The 17,629-nt window shown below is 45.4% G+C and overlaps 1 protein-coding gene across 2 annotated transcripts in view; it reads right to left on the bottom strand.

Annotated features, from left to right (window-relative positions):
• Positions 1–17,629, bottom strand: part of ANAPC1 (anaphase promoting complex subunit 1) — a 29,734-nt gene extending 12,105 nt beyond the window's left edge. The window contains exons 1-26 of one of the 2 annotated variants that reach the window (XM_065833445.2): positions 17,276–17,629; positions 15,719–15,880; positions 15,334–15,385; positions 15,038–15,147; positions 14,592–14,674; positions 13,628–13,701; positions 13,211–13,359; positions 12,755–12,975; positions 12,043–12,252; positions 11,329–11,424; positions 10,800–10,890; positions 10,628–10,693; positions 9,731–9,868; positions 9,283–9,423; positions 8,857–8,917; positions 8,139–8,326; positions 7,335–7,409; positions 6,812–7,077; positions 6,344–6,435; positions 5,544–5,692; positions 4,210–4,288; positions 4,058–4,094; positions 3,884–3,954; positions 3,572–3,750; positions 1,428–1,654; positions 79–197 (exon numbers count right to left, since the gene is read on the bottom strand). In XM_065833445.2, coding sequence (XP_065689517.2) covers positions 79–197; positions 1,428–1,654; positions 3,572–3,750; positions 3,884–3,954; positions 4,058–4,094; positions 4,210–4,288; positions 5,544–5,692; positions 6,344–6,435; positions 6,812–7,077; positions 7,335–7,409; positions 8,139–8,326; positions 8,857–8,917; positions 9,283–9,423; positions 9,731–9,868; positions 10,628–10,693; positions 10,800–10,890; positions 11,329–11,424; positions 12,043–12,252; positions 12,755–12,975; positions 13,211–13,359; positions 13,628–13,701; positions 14,592–14,674; positions 15,038–15,147; positions 15,334–15,385; positions 15,719–15,880; positions 17,276–17,491 — 3,352 coding nt within the window. In that variant the 5' untranslated portion in view covers positions 17,492–17,629. The remainder of the gene's footprint in view (positions 1–78; positions 198–1,427; positions 1,655–3,571; positions 3,751–3,883; positions 3,955–4,057; positions 4,095–4,209; positions 4,289–5,543; positions 5,693–6,343; positions 6,436–6,811; positions 7,078–7,334; positions 7,410–8,138; positions 8,327–8,856; positions 8,918–9,282; positions 9,424–9,730; positions 9,869–10,627; positions 10,694–10,799; positions 10,891–11,328; positions 11,425–12,042; positions 12,253–12,754; positions 12,976–13,210; positions 13,360–13,627; positions 13,702–14,591; positions 14,675–15,037; positions 15,148–15,333; positions 15,386–15,718; positions 15,881–17,275) is intronic. The other variant, XM_065833446.2, reaches the window with a different exon arrangement.

Below are 17,629 nucleotides of genomic sequence, written 5' to 3'. Positions count from 1 at the left end.
CACAGAAGATGCTCTAAAAACTACAAGAGGTTCAGAAGGACATGGTGTAACAACCAAAAGAAACTCCAGCCAACGTACCGGTCAGATTCAGCTTCGGGATTGGCAACTGCTCCGTTGGAACGGGATGGTAGGAGAACAAAGTGAACATTCCTCGTCCGACGGGTAGGGCCATGGTTCGCTGGCACAGCTGCAGCAGTCTGGTGGGAGAAGACAGAAAAACCAAGCCACTTGCTTAATACAGACGTTTTTTTTCCAAATCCATGACATAAAATGAACCAACAGACAACAGACGGTTTATTCCTATGAGACACCACATTGACTTTCCTTTTTTTTTTTTAGTAGGCTAAACTTTTGAACCAAATCTCTTGTGCTTACAAGATGAACCTCAAAGACACACTTTAGTAGACATGTTGAAACTTGTCACTTTTTCCCCTTAAGCTAGGTGCTAGTTAAACAAATCCGCGCTACGGACAATTTAGCAGCCATATCAGAAACAAGGTGAAAGGGGAAAGTAAAACAAAGCTGATTGCCACATGGGATCTTGCTATGACTGGTGATTGCATCTAGTAATAACCTGTGCAGAGAGTTAATAACGTGCTTCCAAGAATGCTGACCACAATTCTCTACGATTTACTCTGGAAACGCTTTCTAGACTCGTTAGATTACTCAGTCTGTTGGGTCGGACAATAATTTGGTGCATTCCTTTAGTTTCTGACTTCTGCAGCGTTTTGCATGTCAATGACGCTCTGAAGTTGGCTTTTTCTCTGGCTTTTTTTAAAAAAGACACTTTTATCACCCTCAAAATAAGTGAATAAAGAAGCAGGACGGGGGCAACTGTAAGACCACCGGGGGTATAATGCTGCCAACAGGAGATTTCGAAAGACAGAAGGATGGGACGGTGAATTTGATTTCTGTAGAATTAAAGAGGTCCCCAAACCTGAGCCTTGCTTGGACCTAAGATCAGCCCTGAACAAGGGGCTCTCCAGTTTTAAGCAGGGGATGGACGATGCTTTGTCCCCTACAGAGCTATATTCTCTATAGAATAGGTTGTGCTTGTATTTCGTAATTCTTAGATGGAAAGAAAAAAGCTACAATCTGCTTTCAAACCCTAACTGATCTCAACACGCTGTCTGGGGCTCAAACTAAGAGTCTTTCCCACCGGCTGCTCCAGTCCCGCGAGCCCTCCAGCTCAAAAGCAGCAGAGTTCTGATGTTCACCGAGCTTCAAAGACTCAAGATGATGAAATCCAACCCTCTTGTGTGTGTCCTTCGCTCAGGCCAGCCTACTTAATGTGCAGTTCAGACTGAAATATATTGCACTCTTTGGTTAGACACACTGAGATCTGAAGCCACCAAAAACATTCAGACAGCTTTTCACACGAGTGAAATGCTGATGAAATATCTGCTAGAAACGGAGACACTTTGTACCGGTTTTCTTTCTCTTCTATGTACTCGTGGTCGCTGGCTTCTGGCATCTGCACCACGTTGACGCGCACTGGCCGGGCGCTCTGGAGGAGCCTGCGGACCTCCTGCACACGCAAATCCTCGCTCCAGATCAGCGACATCACCTCCTCGTTCATGTCGTTCATGCCGTCCTCGTCCTCTTCCGACTCGGTGCCCGCGGGAATGTCGGAGGACAGCACCGGGCTCACGGACTGCCAGCGAAAGAGAAAGGGAAGAAGTAACGTGAACGACACGGTTCGCACACTTACACGCACTCAGAAGGCCACGAGGATTGCTGAACATCGCAATCAACGATTTCTGCACATCTGAATGGGATAAATAACTATTGAGACAGGAGGAGCTGACACCTCAAATACGTGAAAGACGTGGCAGGGACTGATGAGCAGGAGCTTGAAGAGGCGACACACGAAACAGTCGCCTCCTTTCAAAACTCTTTCTTGTCTCAGAGCAGTAGTAGGAAAGGGCTTTCCCCTCCCTGCCTACACAATTGTCTATGACAGCTATGAAAACACATGTGCTTTTTTTCTTCAAGTTCAGCAGTGAAATCCAAACCCAGACGAGCATTTTGGTGTCTATTAAAGCAGGGGTTAAACTCCAGAATAAGCTTTCCAGCAGAATATGCAGTTTCCTTATGGTCTGACAAAATAATTTGGAAGTTAACCCTGAAGTGGGCCAGTATATTCCTCTTTCTTATTTATCTTCCACAGAAGAGAGATTTGTTAAAAAACCAAACCAAACCAAACCAAGGGAAGCGATGCAAAGTATTGAAATAAATCCAGGAACAAAAAACCCCCACCCCTCTCTAAACTGCTCATTTTCTCTGTTCTATGTCTAAGAATTTCAACAAGCTGAAAGATGCAGCAGCCCACAGACCAGGCCAAACACAGGGTCTTCCTAAGGCTCCCTGGTCACACACAGCACTGGGAGTGCGAGGAAATTAACAGCTGATGAATGAAAACCGATTTCTTCTGATAAATAGGCGCTAAATGTCAATACAGAACTGCACCACCCATATAGCCAGCGTCCGTTCTGAAACAGGAAACTCCACCCTGCCCTCCTGAGAAATGACAAACAATTTGGTGTTTGAAGATCACTTTATCCTTTTAAGGTAACATATATTCGAGGCATTGTTATAAGTAAGTGATAAAATCAAATTTATCATCATTTTAAGATTCGGTGCTGTTGCAGTTTGACAAAACTTCACCAGCAAAAAATAAGATCGATTTTTAATGAAGGATGGCAGATGGGATTTGAACATGCAGTTAATTTACTTTACTGCTAAATTAGTTAAAAAAAACCCCAACTTCTTAGTTATGTAGTCACGAAGCCTCTGTTATAAGAAATTTGAATAGTTTTAATATTACTTCCAAAGCCAAGACAGCAAAATGATCTTGACTGAGATGTACTTGAGACCGCAAATCCTCTTCTGATTTCCAGCCAGGCTGTGGACAATCTCTCTGCTCCAATGGTGCACTTTGGTACACGCCACCAGCCAGCTTTCAACACGAGTTTTGGATCCCAGTGTCCTCAACAACACACACGAGTGAGCTACAACTCAGTGGGAACCACCAGCATTTCACAATCAGAAGAAAATGTTTAAAAGAGAAACACCACCTTTTTTTTTCCATTTTACCTCAGGATAAAAATAACTAAAGCCTTTTTGAGAAAAAAAGTCTATAAAAAGCGTATTTCAGAAAGCAGCCTGACAAACAGGGACTTCCTTCTCCCTGTGCCACTGCTGTTGGAGGGCAGAGCCTCCATCTCGAGCACCAAAACCTCCCCGACACTTCTCAAAGGTGCAGTCATTTTGGGGAGGACGAGGACTCACAGGGACAAACAGCTCTGTAGGCAAAACGTTTGAGGTCTGTGCCCAAATCGAGTTCAAAATCTGTTTAACGCTGACAGTTTCCACAGCGATGCACGTACTCTTCCTGTCCCGGACGCTGGGTTTTGTACTGACACCCTCACACGCGTGCAAACCCCGTGTCGCCCTGTTGCGAATCCTGCACCTCCTAACGTGCCGAGCAGCAGCAGACACGGGGAAGTTTCTGAACAGAGCGCTCTGCCCAAAACCCGCGACTGGAAAATCCATTTCTGGCCATACTCACAGATTTGCCCTTCTGCAGGTTCCCCTCGCACGCCTGCTTGGACAGGTCCTGGCGGCCGATCAAGAGACAGACGGGCTCCGGCCAGTCGGAGGCCGGCTGCTCTCGGCAGTGATAGATCGCGTCTCGGATGGGAAGAGCTGCGCCGAACGGGAGAGACTCCAGATCCCTCAGGGTGAAACCTGAAAATTAACCAAGAACCAAAAAATAAACTGTTTTAGCAAAATTACATGAAGTGTATTTCGTATCAGGCAAGCACAAGGCCATCGCTTATGGTAGCTGCCATTTTGCACAACGATAAAAAGCTGCGCTTACCAACATTAGTCATCCAAATAACTAACTTTTCAGCCAGGCTGGAAACAGATGTGCTGCGTGTGAAACTGCATCTGTAAAATAAACGGGAATAAAGGAGAAAGCCATAAAAGCTAGTAAAAAACTCAGCAGAAAGGCAAAAAGTCAGAGTTTAAAATAATACTAAAAACCCCATACCGGTCGTCATCCTGTTCCATCTGCTGTTTTCGTTGTCCTAGGAAAGACAAGGCCACATTCATTCACTAATTCCATGTTTTGCCAGCAAAAGGACAGCACCTAACAAGCACAGGACACCAGGAGATCCTGTGGTGGCACCAAAGCACCGTTACCTGACGTGATCTTGTACAAATAGTGGGAGGCTTCGTTAGACACAGCGCTCTCGTCACCCAGTACGTACAGAGCCACGCTCTGGAAACGGAGACAATAAAGCAAAGTCACTGAGTGTGTGGCGGTTGCTGTACTGCCTCATAAACCAGGCAGGGATAACTGCAGCAAGTTAACCAGTGGGACAGGTTTATTACAAATACATTGTTAGTAAAAGGAGACTGAAACAACTGATGCAAGTAACAAACTCTTATGTTTTAGATTCCTATCTTGAAGCTTCGAAAAAAATAAAGCCTGAAACAATTAACTCAATTTTCCATCATAATTGTTTTCAAAGGTAAAAAGAAAAAGATCTTCTAAACAGAAAAACATGTTCCAAGCACATTTGCCATGTTTCTCACATTTCATTTAATTTCTCTTGCAAGACAGACACGTCGCCTACAGACACCATTTCTCACTCAGTTTCCTCCACCTTTTGAATACTGGCTGCTTTGTGAAGGTGTCAAGTGAGAAGTTGTTCCCCATTCAAAGCAGGGTCCACTTCAGGTATTTAGCCAGCAAAATCAACGTAATCTCTCACCCTTGTCACTTTTCGGTATTGCCAAACCAGCTGGTGTGCCAAAGGCAACATTCACAGGTAAAAATCTGGTGTGTTTTGCATTAAGATCTTTGGGTAAGACACGTCAGCTCCGATCTCTGCACAGGAGGCAGGAGAAAAGACAGAGCCGGACAGACACAGGTGACAGCCCAAGGGAAGGGCTACAGCTCTTCAGAATTTGAATGCAGAGGCAAATTAAGTTACAATTAAGTGTATCAGTGCTCTAAAGAACCTCAGTGCTGCTGCTTCACGCCCTGAAGCAGAGGACAGGCTGACCCTGGCAGAGACTCCACGACAAGTCCTGGACACTTGGGCTGGAGCAGCCTCTGCTCCCTGTCCTGCTCTCCACCCCCTCAGGCTCCAAACCCCATATTTGCAGGATTTCCCCATAAACGCTTCGCCAATCAGCAAGCAAGGCTGACCAGGAGATAACATCAGCACTTACAACTACTCATGCGACTAAATGTTGATGTTGCTACACGCTCGAGAAGAAAGCCGGGAAATTCTCGCTCGCAAAATACAGTTAACTTTGAGTTACATTATGACTTTGCACATACCACTGCTGCAAACCACAAGAAAAAACATAAGCAGCGAAGCACGGGGTACTCACTCTGCACTCATGAGCTCTCCTTGCCAACCTCAAATACCTCCTCCACCTGCTGAAACCCATCCACACCCCGCAGTAATAGTCAAGTAATAGAAGAGGGGACTCACAGGGATTCCTCTCTGCTAAATACGTACCAGTACTACCAGTTTGCTCCTCTCGCAGATTCCCGGTAAGTAAGGGTAAGGCTGCACGCCTCCTCCCGTCAGGCAGGAGCTCAGCCACTGGAAGATACTGGGAGGCTCGGCAGAAAAAAATGAGGGATGGTGCATGAAACCTGTTTGGACTTAATCATACAGAACAGCAATGACACTGTGCTCACAGCAGATGGACAAAAACCCTCCACTACTCCTAAAGCAAGACCTAGAGTGCTGCTTCTGGTGCATCTGGGGGAAATACTGTATTTTTGTAGTAAACCAGACCAGATCTCCTTCCTGTTGGACAGAAGTTAATCGCTGGGTGGTAATGACAACACAAGACACTTGTCTTTCAAGAACAAAAATGATCTCTCTCAGCCCACAGTGAAAAGGAAAACATAAAACATCAGTAGTTCTCAAGAACCTCACTGGAACGGTCTCGTAATTCAACAATAAATTACTTAAGTGAGAGGACAACCTAACTATAATAACCTTGTTGCCTTCCCTGGCCACAAACATGAGTAGTAACGATGCTACATTATTTTTCTGGTCAGGAGAAGCAGTAGTTTATCTTACATGACTAACAAATCTCCAGCTCGTGACTACACAATACTGATTTCACTCTGGTCTTCTCAGGTGGCTGCGAAAAACAAGGCAACCTCAGCACTCCCAGTGGTTTTGCATACGGAGGTTAAGTCCTGACCAGCTTTGAAGAGAACACTTCGCAACAGGCTCAGGATTAGCGATACACTGCAAATCATCATCGCTGAATATCCAGCTTCACAGAGTCTTAAACTCACCTTGATCAATGATGCAAGTCTGTCTGGAGGTGTTCACAAGGGCTGGGTAGTCTCTGTAGTAATAATCTATATAAGCTTCAAGTTTCAAATCTCTAGAATGAGAGAGATTTCAATCATGTTAGATGGGGAAAAACCCACTCAACCTTTCTGCATTTCTGTGACGTTTTTCTTGTTGATTTTTAAAAATGTTTAAAGTTTGACAGATCTCATGAGCTGAGCCAATGCAGTAGATAAAGCACAAGCTGCAGCATCCAAGATTTGTGAATCATACTGATGTTGGGGAGCGGTAAGAACCGTACAAGATTTGCTGAAGCAAATCTCTACGTTCAACAAGGTTTTGAATATTCATTAATTTTCTTCACAAAATGTCTGCTTCACTTTGTGCAGTCCCCAAATTCTCCATAAAAATAGCACACGCCCACCATCAAGAGACACCGCACAACATATATCTGCGATTTGTCTGCATACCTGGCCAGCTGAACCAGAAGAACAACAAGCGAACGAAGTCCTTCTCCCATGAGACAATTCAGTTTGAGCTCCTCGTAGATGAGATGAAGAACAAAGAAAATAGCAGGAATGTGGGTGAAAAGGAGGGTTGAGGAATCCAGACTAAGGCTCTGCGAAAAGTCCTCCTTCGGAGCTGAAACTTCCAGAGGGTCCAGTCGCAAAGCTTTGGCTACAGGATGAGACTCGAAATTCCTGTGGTAATCAGAGCTTAAGAGATATTCCCAGTCCTAGACCAAAGAAAATGGAAAGAGATCCATATTAAATTCATTACTGAGTCCAATCTCCTCCTCTGGCAGTGAGAATCCTGACAAGCAACGCCTCAGGATGCAGCCACCGCACAGGGCAAAATAACTTTTCCTCCCCCAGAGGTTTGTCATCTCAGATGAAATGCACTACTCAGAGGGTTTTGCCTTTAAACAAAAACCTAACCAAACCAACCACCCACCCCCAAGGCTCTTACTTGTAAAAGAAAACCATTTCTTACTTCATCTGACCCTGTTTCTGAGGGTCTGGCTTTCTTTGGAGCGATAACTGGTGAAAGCGATCCTTCAAGATCAAGCTGCAAGAAATAAAAAGATCAAAAGCAGCTCAGAATTGCAATTCGCAAGGTTGCACAAGTAAATCACCAATCACCTGAATTCAAACTGAACATGACATGGCATGGCTTTAGGAACTTCTGTACACTTTGCTTTCATATAAAACACAGACTGCAGGTTGATTTTTTCCTAGTTAATGTAGTGTATGGTGCATGAATGCCACAGTTTGACTGCTGAACATCTGGTGGGACAGAGGAAATACTGCGGATGAGCTAATGCTGGTGATGGAGATATAGTCATTGCTTTTACTTCAGTTGCACAAATATCCTCACCGGTGATTTTTTTCCTGAGAGTACTGCAAATGTACTTGCCAGCAGGAAACCCACCCACAGAGAACTCCAAATAATTCAGTAAAACCGTTTAAAAAAATAGAACTTTAAACATCATACTTCAAAAACTACATGGAAAATCCTCTTTAGGAAACAGGAACCATGAAATGGAGTCAAATCTTCATAATCTATTTTTATTTGATCAAGCCAGTTGGTGACAAGTACCACACTTCATGATAAATACAGACGAAAATGTTGCTCTAAAATTTAGCAATATAAACTGATGAGATGGTATCCTGTGATTTAAGTCAAGACACAGTCTATTTCTGACACAACTCCATGTGTCTCTAACCGTTTTGAACCTTGAGGAATTAGCAGCAGCATTAACACAAGGTATGACAACAAACACGTGAGCAGGCTTACGTTCCGTGTCCAGGACAGTCTCTCTGTGTTGTAACCCATCATGTTCATGAGACACGTTACAAATAAATTCCATTCGGAGTGGTAGTTGGGTCCTCCTGGCGCGTTGTAAGCGCTGTACCACTTGACAAGCATCTGCACCGCTATCTCCTTGGGCAGGATCGCCTTGATGCCTTGCAGACACCTTTTCACTGTAGGAAAACAAAACAAGAACAAAAAATGAAGTATGATTCCTGTCTTACCTCCTGCTACTTCTTCCAATCAGCGCATAAGTCTCTGCAGTTCTTGGACCTCCTTTCAGCTCTCGGGCAGCTCTTTCACTAAAAGCCACACCACACAACCTCTGAGAGCTGCTCCTTTAGTTCAGGTTGAGCACAGCCCTTCTGATTCACCACACAAAGGGGAAAAGAGCTCCTTTTTGCTCATTACTGAAACCAGCTCGAGTCTGAACTGGCATCGCAGCCCTTCCTCAAACAAGAACATACACAATGGTGGAGAGCAAAGCACCCTAAACAACAAAGGAAGTTTTAAGAGCACAGTGAGTGAAGCACTAAAAGCAACAAAGAACATCTAAATAAACAGTAACAGCTCTGGAAGGTAAGTTAATAGAGCTTGGAATACGTGGTACCGAATCCTTACAGTCTAAGCCATGCAGAAACTATTAAAAATAAACCCTCAAAAATTATGAAACACATTTTGTGTGAAGGATTCTGAATCATACCTAGTTCTGAAGTGGCGATTTCGGGAATTGTAATCCGAACCATTGTGTTATTGCTGAGTTCCTGAAAATATAAAACCAGCAAGGGCGAAATTATGAAATGCATAAAGTAAAGCCAGGGCCCTTTTCTATCAGCTCAGAACTCATTTATGTACTAAGGATATTCCTAATCCCTGGCTATTTGCTACACTCCAGATTTGCAAGCTCAGACGCTAGCTCCAGAAACAGATCTTGAGCTGAATCGCTTGAGGCAATAAAATTCTGTGACTTCTAGAGAATTCTACGAAAATGTGGAGCCACCAACACAAGTGTTATATTTTGCCGTTGATCAGGAGGTGCTTCAGTGTCTCACTATACAGTAGAAGCAAATTTGACCCTCACTTAGCTCTGCTAACAAAGTCTTGACTCCAATTATGGGATAATACCTACCAAAGTGACTCTGTTGTGGACAGGATCTCTCAGACCATGAATGAAAGTCCCGAGCTGCTGAAAAGTACAGTCTTCAACGTAAGTCGAGTCATGAAGCTTGGTAGAATCCCTCAGCTCTGGAACTGGTGACAAAAGCACACTCTGAAAAGTGATAAAAATGATTGCTTAGAATTGTTGAAACAAAAGGATCTGAGCAAAAGACAGCTAAAATTGTCATTCTTAATGAACCAGTAAGTATTTCAGAAATAACTACAAATATCTTCCCAAACTCAGACGTTTTACAGAAACCATAAATAAATAAATAGGGCAGCACTAAATAGATCTTTAAACACTGTTTATTCAGGGGTTTTACAGAAAAAAAATAAAAGATTTAGCTCCAAAAGATACCTTGAAAGTTAAAAATCAAGCAATCATTTGAAGGCGTTACAACCAAATCCTTTTTTCCTACCTCTTCCAGGGGCCCCAGGTGCTTGTTCAAAGGTCTGGCCGGGGTGCTGGCGCTGTCCAAGGGGGTGCTCGGCCGAGGCATTGGGTTGGACATCGTCAGCGACGGAGCGGGCAGACCCGGAATAAAAACCTTCCCCACCTTTTGGGGAGCAATACATGGGAAAACAAACAGTTGGTTTTCATGCCCGTGCTTCCACGAGCTTGCTCACAGACACAGACATCATCAGATTTTAACGTCTTGAAGGAAAAGTTTTATTAAAAGCGGGTATTTAAACTAAAGTCTCTGAAGAGATTGAAGATTAGTTCATGTAATTACTCTCTTCAGATGAGGACACACTGAAACCACCATATATGGTCAATATTGTACGTTATTGCTACAGGTCCATTCCCATGAAAAGTTCTAGCTCTACTTTCAGAAAGTACACTATTTTTTTCATATACATACACACGTACAAATTGCAGTGTCCAAGGTTTCTGCATACAGAGAGAACACATTACATCTCTACAGAACTTCAGTTTTAATTATTTTGGATGAATCACATCCATCCTAATAACAGTCCCTTGTAAGGCAAAATAATCTGACATCTAAAAACACCTGGCATGCTATAGAGAAGTCGGAAAGCTTTTTTCTGTATTCTTCAAGTTTTCTTTCTTTGAAAGCATTTTATTACTTCAGTATTTTACTGTTGCTGAAAATAAGCTCAAGAGACTCTTCAGAACTATCTTTCCAATGCTGCATGCACACTACACTTGGTACATGAGCTCAGTTGCCTTCCCAAGCGAGTCCCACGCCAGCAGCAGCTTAGAACGATCCCTGGTAAGATCTGAGGCTCACAGGATCCCTCCGCACAGCCAAAGATTCAAACATTTATGTTGGGACAGAAAAACCACTACTTACCCGAACCACTCCAGAATAAAGCACTAGAGTTCCACTGCCCTCCAGAACCAGCAGCGTATCGATGCCCTGCCGGAATCAAGTAGCACGTTCAGCTTCTTGCAGTTTAGTAAGAAGCCAAGGGTTGGACAACAAGCGACAAAGCAGGAGTACAAGTCCACGCAGAGGTACGTACCTGCACCGGAGCTGCGTCCTTCGCTTGAATATTGGTAATAGAACCAAAGATCAGCTGCGACTTGTCGTTGCTTTCTTGAAATTTTACACACCTAGGGATTTGAGAAAACAACAGGAAACATAAAAGGACTGTGCTACCTGTTGGTACAGAAAGGAGAGCAAATTAAAACTGTGCCAGACGGTGTAGGCACATCTGCTTGCTTCCTCCTTCCTCTGCTTGTTTTGCCCTTCTAACTCAACTTATTTTTACTCTGGTAGTCGAATTAAAATCCTCAACATATTTCTAAAGGGTAAAGATGGGGATAAAGAATTCCGTCCAAATTACAGTCAATGTTCTCTCGCAACTTCAGTTTTATTTAAATAGCCCAAATCATATATGCCAGCAGAGTTAAAAACATGTCATATGAGAGCCAGTGACATACCACAAGTTGTCATAACAGATTCCACTGGCTGGAAGAATAAGTAAGTTAAACCCCATATTTTTAGAGTGTTCCTCCTCATCCACCTGCCCCCAGGACAGGGATTCTCACCGCAGCTGGAGCTGGGATTCCACCAAAAAGCACAAGAACTTCTGCCCACAAAGGTCAGTGGTAATAAACACTTTTGATGCTTGGGAATTCTTCTCCCTGTGAAAGAGACACGATGATCAGCACACTTTCGTCTGCTGTAAACATTTTGGTGAAGGAGAACAGTGTCCCCAGGTTGTAGGGTCTCACTGGACTCCAGTGCGCAGTGCATCGTGGTGCCATAACGTGCCAGTCTCCGTTTCAGTCATTACTCTCAAAACTGATTTTCTAGCACTCCAATCTTCCCATTCCTCACTTTTTGGCATGCAGAGCACAAGCTATTTGGCTTTGTTCTCCTGTTCAGTCCTTTGGTTTATGCTGTGTTTTGCCCATTTTGACGGTAACACAGAAAGAGACACTCCCCTAGAAGATTAAAAAAAACAAACACCACCCCAAAGCAATGACCAGGTCAAAACTCACTTCACTTTAGAGATCTCGTGAAACCATCCCCCAGCTCAGAGGGTCACAGATAACACTGCAGGTAACAGTGTTCCAAGCGCCCAATTCCCTTTGCAGAGAGCATCATTTCTCCAAAAAAATTAGGAAGTGCAAAGTCCATATGCCTATTTTAAGGCAGCGCCATTTGCAGAAAGCACACACTGAAATAATAATCTGACTTTATTTCCCTCCCTGCAATGAAAACCCAGAGCTTCTCACACCCCAACACAAGCACCTGACCTCATGTTTGTGACTGTTTCTGTCCACAGATGATCTATACACAGCTCGGGGACGATGGGTTCCGTTTCCGGGATGAGGAAGGAATCGCTGGCAGTGCTGTTTGGCGAATGGGTAATATTGTGTCTCTTCGGTGACTGGACGTTACTGGAAAAGTTGAACCTCTGCACTCCCGAGAAGGAATGAACTCCCAGGGCAGGAGAGTGAGAGCGGCTGCAAGCAAAGACAGAAGACGCTAGTGAAAAGTGCGTTTTCAGAGTCAGGTACAGAATCCCCAGGAGCTCATACACCAGTAGAGACTTTAAAATCAAACCCAAACCATCCTAAACCAGAAGTTAGCTCAGTATTAGGTCACTTCAGAAAAACACCTCAGCATGGGATAATGATTATCTAATTAATTTCCCATCATCTATGTCAGAATCTAACAGGTGAGGTTTCAGAAGTAAGGAAATCAACATTCTGGGTTCTCTTCCAACTGAAATGACTCTATGAGCCTATTTTAGGTAGTGCAGGCGATTCCACCAAAAATCTCTCCCAACCTGTTCCCTCTAAACGTGGCTTTCTTTGGAAAAACCTAATTAAACACTCAGGACTCAGAAGACCTGCAGACAGTCCCTGACTCCACTACAGACTGGCTGTGTGATGACAAACAGCCTCTTGTGTGGTATAAATCCTGTTCTACAGCCTGGGCTCTCTGGTTTTGTTCGGCGCCCACCTCAACGCAGCCATGTTGGAGATGGAGGGGGAGCGGGACTGCACGCTGGGCGACGACGCGGAGCGGCTCTGGCTGTGCAGGGACGAGTAGTTCTGGAAAGGGGAGCCCACAGGAGAGTCGCCTTTGGAGAAGCTTCTGAGGTGGGCGGTCAAAGAGCTGCTGGTGGCCACGTGCTGCGGGGTGCCCATCTGCTCTGAGAACTTCAGCACCGTGTTCTGCTCCTGCGAGGGAAAACAGAGGGGTTAGCGCAAACGGCACACGGGCAACAACTGCCAGGAAGATGCTCGAATAGCTTGTTTCATCAATTAGGTGTTAAAAAAACCCCACACCAAATATCTTGCTCTCTTATAAAATAAATCACAAATAACCAGGCGTTTCTAACACACACAGCCATAAGGGCATATAAACACACACAAAGTTTTCGATAATGATATTTGGTTGACAATTAATTTGTACCTCTGGCTTTACTCTCCGGAGAGCCCAAACGGTGTGTAAACTCTGCACAGTGTCATAAGTCATCACGATGGAGGGTTCAGTGCTGAGAAACACGATCCTCATGGTGTGATCAGCGACATACTGCACTCGCCCAGAGCCAAACACGCCTGCTGAAGAAGCAGTTCACTTCAGTTAAGGTGAAAGGATCATTTCTACAGCTGCATTATCAGTTCCAGCGTTAGCATTCTTTCTTCTGCAATCTGGCTTTCTTTCCTGAACAGTTTCCCTGTTCATGAAGCGGCTAAAACACCCCAATCCTGAATTCTTAAGAGTGATCATTTGCAAATTTTGTAATGCAGAAAACCCTCAAGTGACACATTAAGCATCTGATGCCGCACTGATGGACTCCAAGTGACAGATCTGCAGATGTCCACCTACCTCCAGACTTACAGACAAGAGGTGTTATCTCATCCAACGGGTGCAACATGCTGAACATTGTAGGCAAAGGCTCTCTGGAAAGAAAGAAACAAACAAAATGTTCAAAAACCAAATGCTAATAAGCAGAATTGCACTCTCTTGTAGTTGGTGCATGTGCTGCGAGCCCAAAACAGCTCCTCAGCCCTTAACAAACCAGAGCCTGAAACGGCAGAGCCATCCACCCCTTTCACAGAAGTTTGTTTGATTAATGGAGCAGAGCCAGACAAGGCTGGTGCATCAAACGAGATGAATAAGTCTTGGTTTACATCTCAGAGCACTTGGGAATGACCCCACCTGGTGGCCACAGGACAGGCTTTGGCCTGAGTGAACAGAGCACGAACCTTGAACATTTTCAGAACCTCTATTTATAATCCCAGCTCTTCTGAGAATCACAAGTGCCTGGAACAGACACAAAGCCCAAGAGAGAATGAGCAGCTGCATTAAAGCTGCTCATTGGTACAACATCCACCGCCTTGCTCTGCTCCTCAGCTGTGTGCTGCAGAGATCTGGGCTTTGGGATCCTCACCAAGCAGGTAACAGGATGCTCCAGACATTTACAGCATCCCGCAGTGGAGAACAAACCTCTCCCTGACAAGCCCTCAGTGATCTCCCAGCCGCCCATCGCAGCCTGGGATCAACTGCCCCACAAACCTTCATGAAATCAAGCAGGAACACCCATATCGTGCCTCCCATATCCTGTTCCACCACCACCCCCAACCATTAACACAATATCGGAGGAATATCACGGATTGTCGGTATTCAGCCCCCTCCTGCTCCTCCCTGAGGTTTCACCTGATTTCATCTGGGCCCATCCTGAACACACATACACACCCTTTCATTATTGCTCTTCAATTCTCACACTCCTGTGTTATCACAGATGAGCAAACAGTCTATAATAAAACAACTAAAGCCACTCGTTACACACCTGGGTGGACTCGGAGGTACTTCATGCGAAGAACTGCTGCGCTCAAATAACAGACCATATTTTGTTGGCCAGACGTTTGCAACCTATAAAAAGATTACAAATATATTCATGCCCAAAAAAAGCTAATGAACTACTGCCTACATTGATTATGTTTCACATTTTAGTATCTCGTTAGAGCAAAATAAGATGTTTAGGCTTTTTCTTGAGAGCGACATAAATCGGAGCAGGTTCTCAAACTACGAAGCGGTCAGACCCACACGATGCAACCAACTGCAACTAGTTCCAGAATATTCTGTGCCCTGACCACATGGCCACACTTTCATCAGCTTCATTCCTTTCACCCACAGCGCGAAGAACTCCAGCAGCCACCCCCAGCACAGTGTGCAAAGAGGTAACAAGCCCATTTGAAGACAAAAAAACCAAACAATCAAACGGACAGCACTTACCTGAAAAGGTAAAGCAGCAATGTAATCCTTTCCCTCTATGCTATGCACATTTATACAAGAATTCTGCAATATGCAGATACATTTCTCTACTATTTCACCACTGCCTGAAACTGGGGAGAAAAAACAAAAACAAAAACCACACAGTCAAGTTTCTCTGTTTCTTTAGACATTCTCTACACACAAAATGTAAACTTGAGGGGGGTGGCTGTTCTAGCCCAGCAAGTCTTGACTAAACTCGTGCCAGGAGTGCAGAACTCACAGCGTTTGTCTGGCCTTACAGTAAGCGGGAAACTCACCCTCAGCTTTGTCAGATTTTTCCTGGGGTATCGTGAAGTCGCACCATAAGGCCTAAAAACAAATACAGTGTGATTATTTCCAAAGAACGAACGGATGCTGCTACACAATCTCGTCTTCCTGCATTTCCCAAAATAACCCCACCTCAGAGAATGGCTTGGAAACAGTCACTGTGGATTTTTTTAGGTGACATGTTGCTCAGAGAGGCGGTGGATGCCCCATCCCTGGGGACATCCCAGGCCAGGCTGGACGGGGCTCTGAGCAACCTGAGCTGGTGAAGATGTCCCTGCTCATGGCAGGGGTGGCACTGGGGGAGCTGGGAAGGTCCCTTCCCACCCAAAATATTCTACGAGTCTATAAAGTTGTCATCCTTCCACTTTTTTGTACCTGCAACACAGGGCTGTCAACAGTGAAAGCTTTATAGACGGTAGATGCTTGGTTTTTACTCCCTTTGCTCCAGATGACCACGTTGCTGGCCACGTACAGCTCCTCGTCGTAGTCCGCCTCCTCCCCGACGTCGCTGACGCCTTTCCTCAGCTGCCAGCTCTCCTGAAAACCAGAGAATTATTGCAGCTGGAAGAGACCCTCAGGATCACAGAGCCCAACCACAACCTAACTCTGGCACTAGCCCATGTCCCTGAGAACCTCATCTAAACGCCTTTTAAACCCCTCCAGGGACGGTGACTCTACCACTGCCCTGGGTTGCCTGTTCCAATGCCCGTCAACCCTTTCCAGGAAGAATTTTTTTCCTAATATTCAATCTAAATCTCCCCTGGTGCAACTTGAGGCCGTTTCCTCTTGTCCTATGACTGGGGAGAAGAGCTGAATTCCTCCATGCTCCAACCTCCTTTCGAGCAGTTGCAAAGAGCAGAAGGTCTCCCCTCAGCTCTTGTTCTCCAGGATAAATGAAGAGAAGCTGCTAAATTCACATATACTGTGATTAAGTTACAAAAGACATGTAAATGCTTTCTGACCATCTGCAAAACCAGGGGGTATTTTTCAAGTGTTAGATCCTCCTGCACGACAAAGAGGCAGACAGGAGATTAAGTAACACATTGTTTAGAAGCAGAGTGCTTAGTTCATATTTCACTAATAATTAATAGATGCAAGAAAGAAACTAAACAATTATAACTAAGATCATCAATTATTTCATAGCATAGATGTATTGTATGTCAAAATTTTCAAAAATTGTAATGCATACGTAATAATTATGTGAATACAAGCAACGCAAGAGCATCCAGTCTTTGGAGCACTTACGGAGGATGATCCCCAGAGCTCTCCAGCGCTGATAAAATAAAGAATGCCGCTTAATAGTATAACTGACTCTGCTGTTAAGTTTATTTCTCTGTTTCATAAACACCCAAGTTCCCTCAGCTGCTCCTTATCAGACTTGTGCTCCAGCCCCTCACCAGCTCTGGTCCCTTCTCCACACTCTCCCCAGTATTTCAATGTCCCTCTTATAATCACAGAATCCCAGGATGTCAGGGTTGAAGGGACCTGGAAAGCTCATCCAGTGCAATCCCCCCATGGAGCAGGAACACCCAGCTGAGGTTCCACAGGAAGGTGTCCAGGCGGGTTTGAATGTCTGCACAGAAGGAGACTCCACAACCTCCCTGGGCAGCCTGGGCCAGGCTCTGACACCCTCACCATGAACAAGTTTCTTCTCAAATTTAAGTGGAACCTCCTGTGTTCCAGTTTGCACCCAGTGCCCCTTGTCCTGCCATTGGTTGTCACCAGGAAGGGCCTGGCTCCATCCTCCTGACACTCCCCCTTTATGCATATTTATAAACATTAATGAGGTCAATGATGAGGGGCCCAAAACAGAACACAGGATTCACCATTACCGAGACATTTGCAAGGCAAAGTTACAACATCTCAGGGATCACAACCCCCCGGTTTGGGCCGACTGATGAGGGGAATCCCCCGGGGGCCGAGGCCTCCTACCCGCTGCCGCTCGTGGATCGTCACCTCCCGCAGGGAGCCCACCAGGCCGGCGGCGCCGTCGGAGGAGCAGAGCTCGGAGGAGGCGGGCTGCAGCCGCCGCAGCTGCAGGCTCAGCGCGCTGGGGTGGCGCCGGCACCGCTCCCGGCCCCGCGGGGCGAACTCCGACAGCTCGCCGGCCGCTATCATCGTCGCCCTCTCGTCAGAGTGGTCCGACATGGGGGCCCCGCTATCCTCATTATTTCTGCGGGGTGGGGAAGGAGGAACGCGCGCCCGCGGGGCGGGAAGCGGCGGCTCCTCACACGGCGGCCGCCACTCCTCACACGGGCGCCGCCATCTTGGCGCTGCCGCCGCGCG

Source organism: Patagioenas fasciata, chromosome 3, assembly GCF_037038585.1.
Source record: "Patagioenas fasciata isolate bPatFas1 chromosome 3, bPatFas1.hap1, whole genome shotgun sequence".
In the NCBI taxonomy this organism is placed as follows: Eukaryota; Metazoa; Chordata; class Aves; order Columbiformes; family Columbidae; genus Patagioenas; species Patagioenas fasciata.
Note: the sequence above shows the minus strand (reverse complement) of the source record. Positions and strands in the feature narration are given on the sequence as shown.